The sequence below is a fragment of the Dunckerocampus dactyliophorus genome, chromosome 19, assembly GCF_027744805.1.
Source record: "Dunckerocampus dactyliophorus isolate RoL2022-P2 chromosome 19, RoL_Ddac_1.1, whole genome shotgun sequence".
Lineage (NCBI taxonomy): Eukaryota > Metazoa > Chordata > Actinopteri > Syngnathiformes > Syngnathidae > Dunckerocampus > Dunckerocampus dactyliophorus.
Genome location: NC_072837.1, coordinates 10,203,108 through 10,217,584, shown reverse-complemented (window position 1 = coordinate 10,217,584; position 14,477 = coordinate 10,203,108). Strand labels below are relative to the sequence as shown.

At 39.9% G+C, this 14,477-nt stretch overlaps 1 protein-coding gene across 6 annotated transcripts in view; it reads right to left on the bottom strand.

The window, feature by feature from the left end:
* The window catches only part of si:ch211-63o20.7 (Serine/threonine-protein kinase pdik1l-B-like), a 58,290-nt gene that overhangs the window by 9,256 nt on the left and 34,557 nt on the right, over positions 1-14,477 (bottom strand). For 2 of the 6 annotated variants that reach the window (XR_008566886.1, XM_054761305.1), the window contains exons 1-3: positions 6,995-7,249; positions 5,456-6,160; positions 3,362-3,587 (exon numbers count right to left, since the gene is read on the bottom strand). Coding sequence is in view for 5 of the 6 variants with exons in the window: in XM_054761305.1 (XP_054617280.1) it covers positions 3,362-3,587; positions 5,456-6,142 (913 nt within the window). In the remaining variant the exon portion in view is untranslated. Of the gene's footprint in view, positions 1-800; positions 3,588-5,455; positions 6,161-6,994; positions 7,253-8,865; positions 9,006-14,477 lie in introns of those variants that run through there. The other 4 variants (XM_054761306.1, XM_054761307.1, XM_054761309.1 and 1 more) reach the window with 3 other exon arrangements.

Here is a 14,477-nt window from a genome sequence, read left to right as displayed (position 1 = left end):
CCGTTACCATAAGTGAAACAAGGTATTGCGTGCACATTCACTTATATCATAGAATGGGCGATAAAGGATTTTTCTACCTACTGCAGTTTGTTGACATCAATTTCCTTCCTTTGTGCAAAATGTACTGAGATCAAGAACTGTATCTTGTCTTGATTAAACATGCATGTACACACGCTGACGAGACTGCTTGTTGAGCTAGCAGTATGTCCAGGGTGTCCTAAAGTCTAGGCATACAATATACAGAGCAGGGGTGGCCATTATGTTGATCACAAGCTACCGGTCGATCGCAAAGGTAGTTTGGGGTGGATCGCATAAACGTCACTTTGTAAATGTCATGTGACATCAGTCAGTTGACATTAAGCTCCCCTGCTGATTTGCTCTTGCTCCCCCGAAGCAATGGTGAACAGACGTCTCAAACCACAGTACACACAGAGATGCAACTGTCATCTCCCGATTATGGATAAACTAACTCAGCGGTACGATGCCAATATCGATAACAAAAGTTATCCGTTCACTTGTTGCAGCTAATCATGTAGAAAAAAGGTAAATTGTTTGAGGGCTTTGCGTCACGTCATGAACTCTACTATGGAAATGCGTGTTTTTGTACACTTCCGTTTCTTAAAATATTATTTCATGATGAATTGGAAAATGGGCCCGTCGCCGAAAGCTTTTTAATATGTTGACTTGACTTCAGCTGCATTGTCTTTTGAGTAATCATTTTCATTTCTTGTATATCAGTAATGTTTGATAGCAAATGCTAACTGGACATACAGTAATACATGAAGTGTGTGTCTAATGAAGGCTACGTATTTTGACGGACATATTACTGGTACTCAGGTTATGTACACAACTATTGAGGAATTATGTGTACTTATCTTTATTGCCATATTGAATTGAATTGTGAATTATTTGTGAATTGATATCAGCTACTTTGATTAACTGTAAACTTTGAAACTGTGATTGTGAAATACTATGTAATCATTAGTATTTAGTATAGTACTTTAAAGGTTTACTGTGCATACTATACAGTAGATATAATTAGAATAAATAAGCCATTTAAAGATGTTAAAAAAAAAAAAAAAAAACTGCTCGTAGGTGTCACAGAAAATGTGTTCTCTAGGGGACCTTAACGGAAGGGCGGACAAGTGTGTGGAAGACAGGAAGTGACGTTGGAGGTTCAGAGTTGAGTTTTAGCTTGTCGTGGTCATGGCCCCAACAGTAGCCCGCGTTATTATGATTATAATGTTATTGTGCCTGTTGCGAGATTATTTCAATAAATGCCTTTTCTGTCAATCACGACTGGTGCTTGTCTCAGCAAACGATTACTGACACCCAGTGGCCAATGTAGAATACTACATTCACAATTAGAATGCTTCTTCCGCCATATTTGTATTTAATTTCATTTACATAGTTCATTTTGTCATTTTTATGCTTGAAAATGCTTAATTTAGGCAAAGAAAGAGTATAATTTGCTTCAATATACATTTTGTTTAAATTAATAATAGGCTGCATTCAACCATGAAACAGCAATCATTTTTGAATGAATACATTTTTAGAAAAAATGCAATGTAATGCGGGACGACTACACATTATTTCCTACGGGAAAATTTGCTTCAGTTTTAGTTTTCGCATGTTTCGGTTCGGACCAAATTAATAATGAAATTGAAATATTTGTTCAACATACAGCATTGCATGCTATACTACGCTAACTTGTTTTCTTTTCTTTTCAGTGTAAATCGTTGTAAATGTTCTGATGTGGGCTTAAAGTCGTTAATTGTATTCTTTGAATATGCCGAGGGAAATTAAAAAGCAAGTCCCGTTCCGCAACTGGCCCTCACGCCACACTTTGGACACCCCTGAGTCAATGCATGGAAGGACTGGACATTGTTTTCCAATTATGCTACAATCTTGTTCAGTGCCTACCCTTTTTACCCCCTAAACAGTTTCAGGATAGAACCAGCAAAGAGTAACACCTCATAATATGATCCCTGCACTGCTGCCAAGTCAAATAACTGTGAGTCAAAGAAAGAGATAAATCACAGTGCATTTTATTCATCTGTAAAATGCCTGCGGCTGCTACTCACATTATCAAACAAAGAGAATTGTCATCTGCTAAATTCCATTTGGCTTCTTTTTTCTTGTTTTTTCTTTTTTTTTTTTTTAAGAAAGCTATTGAAGCTCCGTCACCCCAATCATAACCATTTTCTTCCAGCCTAATAAGAGCACCAATGACTCAAGGCACTTAACTTGAGGAAAATGCTTCATATCACCGCCGCCACCACCACCACCACCGGTTGGTTTTGGCCATTTTCCGTGGATAAAATGAGACATTTGTTTTATAACCATTTCATTATGCTGTCATAGCGGAGCGCTTGACAGAAATGGGGCCTGCGCTCTTATAGATTAAAATGCCTCTTGATTGTGCAGCCACCTGGGGTTCCAACGCAAAAGTTCACAACAGCACTCACATTTCCTATACAGATATAAACAAACATTTCAATACCACTTCACCTGCATTGTTGCTTTAATTAATCTTCATTAATTTAAACCCTGACAAATGTTTGGAAGTATTGAATTAATTAATTAATATTACCACAGGGAAATGATTATCTGGTGTTCTCCCAGCAACCAGTGCTTGTGTCACACTGTCATCTTGAATTAAAAGCGACACGGCCGCTTTTAATCCCTTTTCAAAATGTGCACCCATCCCTCATCTCGCTGCCATTTACATTTATGAGTAATCGTCCGTGCTTGACGAAGGTGTGATGTATAGTATCTGACACTTTTAATATGTGCCAGTTAATGGAGTCAAAGTCAATTCAGTGTGCCGCATCGCCAAACCTGCGAGACCCACACACACACACACCCCACCTTTTTGACCTCCCAGTCTACATTATTACCCTACATACAATTTTTTGTATAAATGTACTGCTATTTATGGCAGTTTCACATATAGACAGACCGCCACAATTAAATTTGGACCTCCACGGAAGGATTTAGCACTAGCACTATTTATTTTATTTTATTTTTTTAGATTTGGCGCTATCTGCTCACCCTCGCTCACATTCATATTCTAATGATGTGAATGAATGGCTTGTCGTTACAACTCTGTCCAGTAGATGGCATCGTGCATCTGTATAGTCCGAAGGACTTCAGCTTGCGTAAGTTGCTAACTTCTAACTAGCTTGACATCTGACTAACTAGACAGATGGTCATTAAAGAGGACGATCGTCTTACTCACGGTGGGAACCACACAATACCTGTACACATAGTTTTGCGTCATGGCCAGTGATGCAAATTACACAATGACGTCACCTACCCCCCAACCCCCGCTAAACATGAACTCCAGACCATGACTCACCGAGTTGTTCCTGTGTGGTTCCTTCCTCCAGGAAGGTGATTCTCTCCAGGACGGCCCAGAACATCACACCAAGCGAAAAGATGTCTGCCTGAGCCGTGTAAGTCAGTCCCCCCCAAACCTCAGGAGCCATGTAGAAGTCTGAGCCGCAGGTGGAAGAGAAATGCTTCCTGGTCAGATTGCCGTCCATTCGGCCTTCGCTCATCTTGCTCAAGCCAAAGTCTGCCACCTAGAGGGTGCACACCAAAATACATAATACATAAATTATTTATGATGATTTATCAGTGTTTCCCCTCCAATTTTATTATGGTATAAGGATGCACCGATCCACATTTTATCACTTCCAATCCAATCCCAATACCTGAATTTTGATACCAGCCGATAACGATACTGTTCCTTTACACAGAGCTCCATTTGCTTGGATATTATTATTGTTGTAGCGTCTACAAATGCTATAAGAATGACAAGTAGGAGGTCGATCAGCAATCACTTTATTGAACAAAGCAGGTTACTGTCTGCCACAACCTTGCCAAAAGAATATCAGCAAATGTAGCTACAAAAATATCAGTGAACGTAGGTGTACACACACACAAGCGCTCAGTCTGACGCATTCATGGCTTCACAGACGGGCAACACGGAATTATTAACATGGCACATAACTTCAGGGTCACTACTTTACATTACATTGTTGATACTCTTGGCTACCTTTGCTGAGCTCCAGAGCCAAGCCATGTAGTGTTTCCAGGCTGCTAGAAGCCCCAGACCTCCACAACACTTCTCCGTGGAGTATCAGACATCCTTCCAGGCGGCAATTAGTCCTGCATTTCACATTTTCCACTTCCAACAAGGTTTCAACTTTAATTTTAGTCCAAACTGTGCTTGTTGTTGCTCACTGTAAACTGAAGCATGTCCATACTTGGCTCCACTCAAGAAGAGCAACAGGGGTAGCAAACGCAGAAAAAGGAGGGTTCTTGTTTTGTTTTTTTTTTATGGTCTCCTGAACTTTTTCCCAAATTATGCTGGACTATCTTAGTAATTGTGTTTTCCGAAATACATATTTGAACGACTTCCACATGCAAGAATTGCGAATGTATGCGGCATGTCTGCTCTGATTTGACTTCTAGTTACAAATACGCTTGTTTGCCCCCCAAGTCTTTGAGGCGGGGCTGTCAACAACCGGATCTGACGTCACGTGAAACTAGGCCCGTCATGATAATCAATAAATCAATTAATCGAATTATAAATTAACAATAAAAAATTAACATGTGCGTGAATGCGTGTTTCTCATCTGCTTGTGCCACACTGGCTGAATGACAAGAGGGTTCACTCTGCATCTGTCTGTGTGCATTGGTTCTATCGTGAAATGAAAGGAGAGAGTGAGCTTTCATCTCATTTCACTTCTTTGTGGCGGCGGGGCTACTAGTGAGTGGATACAGAGGGTTCAGCAGTTAGTTTCGTGAGGCAGTATACACTAGGATGAATGAAAGCGCAGAAGCAATGGTTTCTGAGGCGAGTGCCACAGCCAACAGCCCCAGTGTGGGAATATTTCGGTTTTGAACAGAATGAACACGGTGATCGCATGAACACCGACAACGGACATGGACAGTTTTTTCAACTGGGGAAAAAAAAACTACTGGCAAAGATGCCTCGGGCAGCAGAGCTTTCGTCCCGACCGTCAATGCTAACTGAGGTGTTTGGTCGGCAAATATAAACAAAACACTGCAAAATGGTGCACGCTTGCAGACAGTGTTGCTTTTAAAAACATACATACAGGCAACTTCTGTGTCAAGCTAATGCACACAGGTACACCGTACACTATACTTGAGTACCATCTAGTGGTTCAAATGTGAATTGCACCTCTCATGACAAATAATGGAAAAATTGTCTCAAAAAATGTTGTCGATAAAATCGATTGCAAAATTTGTTATCATGACAGGCCTACGTGAAACCCAGCAATGCAATTCTGGATCGAATCTGCCCCATCCCTATTAGGAAGCGCTTCATCCCCCAACAGGCCCCTCTGCCCTGCTAAGATAGTCAAGGTAGTACTTTGTATATAGCACCAGATCACAACAGAACCTACCTACCACAACCTACCTTAAAAACAGGCCCATTTGGTTGAATACTGACAAGCACGTTGTCAGGCTTTAGGTCTCGATGCATGATACCAAGGTGATGCAGGAAGGCCACAGCACTGCTGAGCTGCTGCACCACATCGTGGTTACGCTGAGCATCAGGTGGTCTGGAGAGCAGGTAGTGATTCAAGTCGCCTCCGTCACAGTACTCCATCACGAGCCACAGGGCTGAGCAATTTAGGGGCTGCTCGTCCTCTGTCCGGGACGACCTCTTCCTGGCTCTGTTTGGAGGCCTTTGTGGGGTTGATGGGAGAGTGTTGGTCCTGTCTTGAAGTCTGGACACAGAGTTAACCCTCTGTTGAGAGTTAGACTGGGAACCTCTTTCTTGTCCTTGCGACGATGTCCCAACAACACTTCCTTTCAGCACACTTTCGACGAGATGTAGAGGCAACTTCCCCCCTTTTAACGGCTTCAAACTCCTCACCCCGGTCTGCAGGAGGCAACTGTGCAATGCAATGATATTGGCATGGTTCTTGGCTGTGGCTCTCATGGCCCACAACTCTTGCAAGTAGAGTTCAACACATTCCGCGTTCTTGCAGGGCAGACGCTTGACAGCCACCCGCTCTCCTGTTTTGGCTATATGGCCTTCAAAGACCACACCGTAGCTACCACGCCCTACCTCCTTTTCTAAAGTGTAGAGCTCCTCCATCTCTCACAGAAGCTGGGCCTGGTATCAAAGGGCAACTTGATTAGTAAATAACTATGCAGGAGCACAACACAAGCGCATCATTCAATTGCTCAGAAACATTGGTTAATACATCACAGAAAATTCCAGTCACTGTGATAATGAAGCTATTAAGAAAGCTACAAAGCTAGAATGTTGATACTAACAATTAGGGCTACACAAAAAAACCTGCAATCTCAATATGGGCCATATCATTAGAATTATCATCACAATGCATCTTCTAATACCGTACTAATATTGATACAAATAACACACATAATAATCATTATAACAGATTGTGTCACCAATAACACAAAGCTGAGATACAGGTTGTTTTATATATACCATACAGTAACTTATCAGTATAACCCTAACCCTTTTTAGAAAATGCATAATATCAATATAGCCTCGTGTCCTTTGTTTTTTTTTTTTTTAAAGTAAGTGGTCCTCAATGGAACACATTTGAACATGCCTGGACTATATATCAATCAACCCTGCTGATGTGCTTGAACCATTTAAATAATACTATTAAAGTACTACAGCTACCATAATCATGTTTGAGTGTGTGAAATAAACTGTAAATACTATTTTTTTGCTGTTTTTGTTCATAGCACAAGTATACAGTATAGTTGTGTGCATATTTACATTCATAGTATATGTATATGTTTGTATATATGTACTGTATAAAGTACAATAACATTCTTGAGAAAGCTAATCAACGGCGTCAAGTGCAGCTATCACGTAAATAAGGGTTTTAACTTTCAGACTAAACCACGTTATTTAAACTTAATATAATCTAACGTTAGTAAAAGAACGACCCGCCGAATGCAAACTTACCTTTTAGGTGCTTAATTGACAACCAAAAAGTATCTTTAATCACAAACCGCCTCGTATTGTAGCAGTTTTGGTGTGTATTTCCGCAAAGTAGCAAAACAAAATGAAGACGGCTTACTTCCGCATTCGGACAGTCCCGCTCTGGGGGATCATGAATTATGATTGGCTGCAAAAACTTAAACTTGTGTTGTGATTGGCCGTTTTAGATCGGTGGGTGGATTTGATTCGAAATGTTTAAGCCAATCAGAATCAACGAGTAAAGGAGGCTTTGTGACAGTTATAGAGGTACATTTACTGTTGTCGCCATTGTCCCTGTCGCTAATAAAATATCCTTGTTCCACAAAACATAGAAAAGGGAAATCATGTTTTTAATTTGGTTTTCTGTACTTAACCCATGTGACAACCCAAGTGGTTGTCATGTGACCATCCCAGCTATGCCTTCCCCAAATGGCAGATTAAAAAAAGCTAGCTCATTTCCAAAAAGCTTATTTCTTGTTTTTTAAATGTCATTTTAAAGCATTCTAAAAATTCTTTTTTTTTTAGTATTACAGGTCTTAATTAATTCTTATAAAACAAGGTAGGAGAATGCAGTGGGAAAAAATGCTCCACTTCATAAGTTTCAGCTATTTTTGATTAAATAAATATTTTTTTTTGTTGAATTCAAAGTAAATTTTATGGTACTAAGCACAAAATTGTCAAATAAGGAATACATTTAATATCGAACACCCAATGTAACATTATTTAACGTCACAAATAATTCACATGAATATAGCATTCACAGATATAGCATTTCTGATGGGTTTTTTTAAACATCAGAAATTCTATATCTGTGGTATATCTCCCATTGTTTTCCTTCAAGCACAAATGGGTCTCTTATGGATTAAATATGTGCACATTACTAATATGATCAATGTGAGCACAATAGCCTGCTGTGTGTTGAAGCAACGCATCAGTTTGACCAAAATACAGATGGTGCAATGCTTTTTTCATTGCTGCAGTGCTAGTTAATCACACACACACACACACGCACACACACACATATCTACAGACACACGTACACAGGGTAAGTGGGTGCTGCATCCGTATTGACTGTTGTTGGTGAAGGAGCGGCAACACTGGTGATGACAGATAACCGAACTGGTATGTGTGTGTGTGTGTGTGTGTGGGTGCTTGTACTTTGTACTTCTGAGGGAATATAATAGGAAACATTGTGATTCATGACACTGAAACACCCTGCAAGAGAAAAGAAACGCGTGCGTGAGCCTGTTTGTGAGCCATTGCTTCTATCAGCGATGCCAATCATGAATAATCTTCATTACTCGAGCAAGATGGAGTCAGTCACACTTGACTTGGTTTTATCTTGAAGCAAATGCCCTTTATTCTATTATCATATCTCACCTGCTGACAGATGGAGACGCCGGCTATGATATATAGAATGGGTATTCCAGTTGGGAAATTTATTAGCTGGATATTTTGTGGGAGAAACAAAGCGAGAAACCGGAATTGAATTTTCTGTAAAAATTCAATATGGCTTCACAAGCCTGCTGAAAAGATTGTAATGAATTCAATAAGAATTTTAACTGTAATTACCTTTGTTTTCTGACTCATTATGTTGCCTGCGGAAGGTTTGTTAGCTAATTAAAAAGTCCAGCAACAGTAATTATTTCCTTGATTGAGGTCAAAGCCCTTCCATTTAATCCCGATAAGGTCTATGCTGAGCTTCCTCAACACAGAGTGAACGTCAGTAAACATCCTCCTGCTATCCTGCTATAAATTTCACGGCAGTCCTATTATTAACGTAAACATTCTCCTCTGTGACAAAAGCAAATAGGAAGAAGAGTAGGAGGGGCGACAGGAAAGGAACCGACACTTACCTTCTAATCTTCAGCATAGAACCAAAGGTTTCTTCTTTCGTGGTAGACGTCTCAGCTGTTATTTTGTCCCACTTTCTGCAACAAACAAAATGCACCTCCATCCATCCATTTTCTATGCCGTTTATCCTCATTAGGGGCGAGGGGTATGCTGGAGCCTATCCCAGCTGACTTCGGGCGAGAGGCGGGGTACACCCTGGAGTGGTCGCCAGCAGCAACTATTGACACTCACATTCATACCTATGGACAATTTTGAATGGACACCGGAGTACCCGGAGAAAACCCACGCACACACGGGGAGAACATGCAAACGCCACACAGAGATGCCCAACGGAGATTCGAAACCATGTCTTCCCGATCTCCTGACTGTGTGGCCAACATGCTAACCACTAGGCCACCGTGCGGCCTATTAGATATTATTATTATAACACTTTTAGGTTCAATCTAATAGCTCAGCATTATCAGTCTAATTGCTTGTCATAAAGGCCTTCACAATACACACACACACACACACACACACACACTCATAGCACAGTCAGAGTTGAACAACACTTACATATGATGTACACGTACATATGATAGATGCATTGTTCTCCATCACACAAGCTTAACTTTCACTCCCACACAAACTTAACACTTCACTTTCACTTTCCACTATGTGGACGCTGTGTGCTTTCATTCTGGGCACCTCATCAATCTTCCTTGTAGCCAAATACCGCACTGGTGCTCTCATTTTAAGGCAATTTGAAAACTATTTGAATTGCGTGATCATTGCCTGCTTCTCCGATGTTAATGCGGTCCAAAAAAACAGGAAGAAAAGCCAAAGAAGAGAAATACCTTTTACCACAAACAGAGGGAACCCATGTTAACAAACTGCCATAGGTTAAAAAAAACCTTCGTTTTGTCACTTATTCTTTTAAAGTCCCTGGCCAAAGTCACCAGTCAATCTGCAAGCAATGGCTAGGTTCCGTTGTGTCGACAACCGTTTATGTCATCCGTCAGTCAGACAATCTGTGGGATGTTGACTTAAACAGGTTCCACTGTACAGTAGTCCCTCATTTGTCGTGGTTAATTGGTAATTGGTTAAGTGAATTTCCGTAAAGTACGAGTCCTTATATACAGTCATGGAAAACATTATTACACCACCCTTGTTTCTTCATTTTATTGTTCATTTTAATGCCTGATACAACTAAAGGTACCTTTGTTTGGACAAATATAACAATGACAACAAAAATAGCTCATTAGAGTTCAAATTTGTGAGAACGTAAGTGATTTTGGTTATCATCGCGAAAACCATGTAAGTTGCTAGATATTAGCTATTAAATTAAACTCTTATGAGCTATATTTGTTATCATCATTATATTTGTCCAAACAAAGGTACCTTTAGTTGTACCAGACATTAAAATGGATCAATAAACTGACGAAACAAGGGTGGTCTAATAATTTTTTCCATGACTATATATATATATATATATATAAATCTAATATTTTTGTAGATAGATAATAGAAAACCTGTTTGCGACCTTTTAAATACGGTTTTTAACATTATTAGAGCCCTCTAGACATGAAATAACATCCCTATAGTCAACTTTACACGTATATTACCCAATATAGTAGATAAAATAATAGTAAATAAGCCTTTACTCCCGCAACAGTAGCCTGTGTTTTCATTAGGGATTTTTATAAGGGATTTTTGTGCCTGTTGAGAGATAATTCAAACCTGCAATAAAAGCTTGTTGCGCTGGCGATCAAGTCTGGCGTTTGTGTCTCACCAAACATTACAGTAACATTCCTGACACCTAGTGTCTCCAACATATCATTCACAGCATCTTTGAATGTGTGTTCTGAATGCCTTATATTTGTATTTTACTTCATTTAGCCATTTTTACGCTTGAAAATGTTTCAGTAAATTTGCAAATTTGCTTCAGTATGCAAATTTTGACTAAAAATAGGCCATATTCAATCACAAAACAACATGATTTATTCATTAATACATTTTTGAAAAAAAATAATGAAGTGTAGCCGCAAAATTTGACGACTGTATATGAAATTATTAATGCATTCATTTTATATTTACAATATGCACAGTTTGAACACCCATGGCCAATTCTCTATCATAGGTTTTTATGGTTGATGCACTACATTTGGCAAGAGAGGTGTCATTTTTCTTCTATAAATAGAGCAAATATCATTGTCTTTATAGGCACAGGCCACTGCAGAGACGCTGCCTGGTCGCAAGTCAGTGGGTTTCAGTGTGGAAGGAGCATGGCAATAAATCACCTCACTTGGACAGAGAGCACATGAGGACTTGACGCTGAAATGAACAGTAGACTCAAGCTGAACGCAGGTCGGTATTCTTTTTAATAGTGTGAGCTCCGCTTTCTCTTTTGGCATGGTTCTTGCTTTTTCATTCCCCAATAACGCTTTTACTCACCATGTGTTACACTGAAGAGATAAATGAATTATCGGGAACAGATATGGAGCAGGGCTGCACGGTGGTCTAGTGGTTAGCACGTTGGCCAACACAGTAACAGCCTGGAGATCGGGAAGACCTGGGTTCGATTCTCCCTTGGCATTTCTGTGTGGAGTTTGCATGTTCTCCCCGTGTGCGCGTGGGTTTTCTCCGGGTACTCCGGCTTCCTCCCACATTCCAAAAACATGCAGGTGAGGTTAATTGGTGACTCTAAATTGCCCATAGGTATGACTGTGAGCATGAATGGTTGTTTGTCTATATGTGCCCTGCGATTGGCTGGCGACCAGTCCAGGGTGTACCCCCGAAGTCAGCTGGGATAGGCTCCAGCATGCCCCTGCGACCCTAATGAGGAGAAGCGGTATAGAAGATGGATGGAGATATGGAGCAGGGGTAGGTCTCAATAAGCTCGCTGCTTCCCACTGCTTTTCGAAAATGTTGAATGGAGAGAAGCAAGCAGCATGTGAGCCCGTATCCATGTGACCATGATTTAACTAGACTGGTAAGCCTGCCTTCATCCTAACTTGACTTGACTTGAAATTCTAGGACTGACAGTCAAGACCGCAACTGGGGATACTGCAAATTTTGATATCGGTCCTATACCAAGCACAGTCAAACCCCGCTTTTCGTATGATTTGGTTTTTGTTGAAAATTTTTGCCAAAATTTGGCGTCACATTTGTACAATATTGCACGTAACAATTTGTTTGCCCTGTTGTGTATCATTCTGTGAAATCGAGTCTCTAAACAAAGCACCCTATGCATTACTGACTCACTGATTTAGTGTGGCTGCTAAATAACCCATCATGGGGCCAAAGAAAGTTGCAAGTGCCATCAATTTGATATAGAAGGTGAGAAACACTATTGAATTCGGTGTCGCCAGGATGTACGGGAAGTACGCATCAACAATAATCTCCATCCATTCATTAATTATAACTATTTTGGACATTTTTCATGCATGTAAAACTATAAATATTCCCTATAAAATCTATTTTTTGGTAATATTTTTGGATGTTCACGTTATTTCTTATGGCGAAAATTGCCTCGGTTTTTGTTCATTTCGGTTTTCGTCACACCTTTTAGAACCTACAGCATTAATAACAAAAAGTGAGCTACCACTGTAAATACAGAGCCAGTATGGCCGATACCAATATCAACAGTTGTTACCTGAAAATTTTTAAGATCAGTGACATTTTGTGTTTTTTTTTCCTTTAATTTGTTGACCATGCGAGAATAAAACAGACGACAAAGATTTCAGGCAAACATAAAAAAAAAAAAAAATTTATCAGCAAACTTATTTGTGAACAATTTAACAATATATAAATACAACAACATAAGGACGAGCAGACCCTAAATTGCTCAGTCACGTTATGGACAAAATAATCCAATGATTCCCTTTTATTACATGCAGTTCTTTAAGCAAAATAATGTCAATCATGCATAATAATATAACAAAACTACTATTGCCTTTCATTCAAATCCTATGGATTTGTGTCCCCAAAGCCCTCTTATGTTCAAAAACGGATTCTCTGGTCGCCAGCCAATCGCAGGGCACATATAGACAAACGACCATTCACACTCACATTCACACCTATGGACAGTTTAGAGTCTCCAATTAACCTAACATGCATGTTTTTTAAGTGTGGGAGGAAGCTTCTAGATGTCCTGACTGTGTGGCCACCATGCTAACCACTCGTGCAACCCTGTAAACAACATATTAATATAAAAATATTAATAATGTAACAACGTGAACAAAAAAACGCAGGTATTTATGAAACTAAACATAGAAAAGAACTGAAAAATATCATTCTTATCATGTTAGTATCGATTTGATACTGATACTACCATTGGCATCGATATTTTGGTTATTTGGATCCATCCGACCACCCCTATTCACAACTATTAATAACAAAACATGAAAACAATAAAACAATGAATTCTTAGTAGCTTAACACTGGAAATGATTTCAAAATACGCAAATTTCCTGGGGAAAACAGGAGGGTTGCCAGGTATAGCACACACCGCTGCGCGCCTGATAATTAGAACACATCATCACGGAATTTACGGTGCCACTTTCTACCGCTTTAATGTTGTGATATGGCAGCTTGCAAAGCAATCACACATTTCAATACAAGTCTATTTGTGTTTCTAATCCGTGTAGAGAATTATTGAATCATGACAGCTCTATTTTTTGTAGAGAACGTGTTTGGAACTGGTTGGGCTGAATAAGCCAAACAAGTCTTTTTCATGATTATCCCTAGAAATATATAATATCGTGTCCCAAAAAAAAATATACTAGCGTTCATTGTATGAATGACGTTCATGATGAAACCCTCAACAGCAACAAGAAAAGGGAAATCTTTTATAAAACATGCAGATTTATATGTCGAAAAATATGAAATGGAGCTAAACACAGTGCCAAGTTCTTCTTCACTTTTACTGTTGTCAAGGTAATCACTGTCTGGACCATTACAGGAAGCGGCGACTGGACAGTGGCGATATCAGTGATGGGCAGACCACCCGTCGCCCGCTTGTTCTTCTGTGCTCCTTATCTGAGCTGCAGTGAAGGCTCTTGTCTTATATCCAATTCAGCCATCACTATCAACCTCCAACAGGTTCACGATCAGCATTCACGCTTTTAACAGGGCGCCAACGTCAGCTCGAGTTGTAAAGGGGGTGGACGTGTCACGGGTTTGCCAAAAGATGCTTTGGTTTTGCTTTTATGTGACATACAGTATGTATAGCCATAACTGGTGTTTACAGTATATCCACGTATTGTTTGTGTACTTCAAGCGTGCCCAAGAGGGCCACACTGATACATTTTGTACATTAAAGCTGCCCAAACTAATCCAAAGTAGGTCAATACATGCTAAGATATCTTAGCTTTGTGTTGTAGTTGACGAAGCACGTTAGAGTCATATCTAACAATATATCTCCTTAATAATAAATACAATTTTATGCAGGGGGCCAGTAAAACACAAGCTGCAAGCTGGAAATGCCCGCTGGAGGCGGAACTAATTGTTGTGTCCTGGACTCGAGGCAGCACCTGTTTGTTTTTGTTTGTCCTTGGGGAGGATAGGAGGCTGTTGGTCCACTGGTTGACACACCCAGCGACAAATTGAGGCACAACGTCTATTAGAGCGGGTG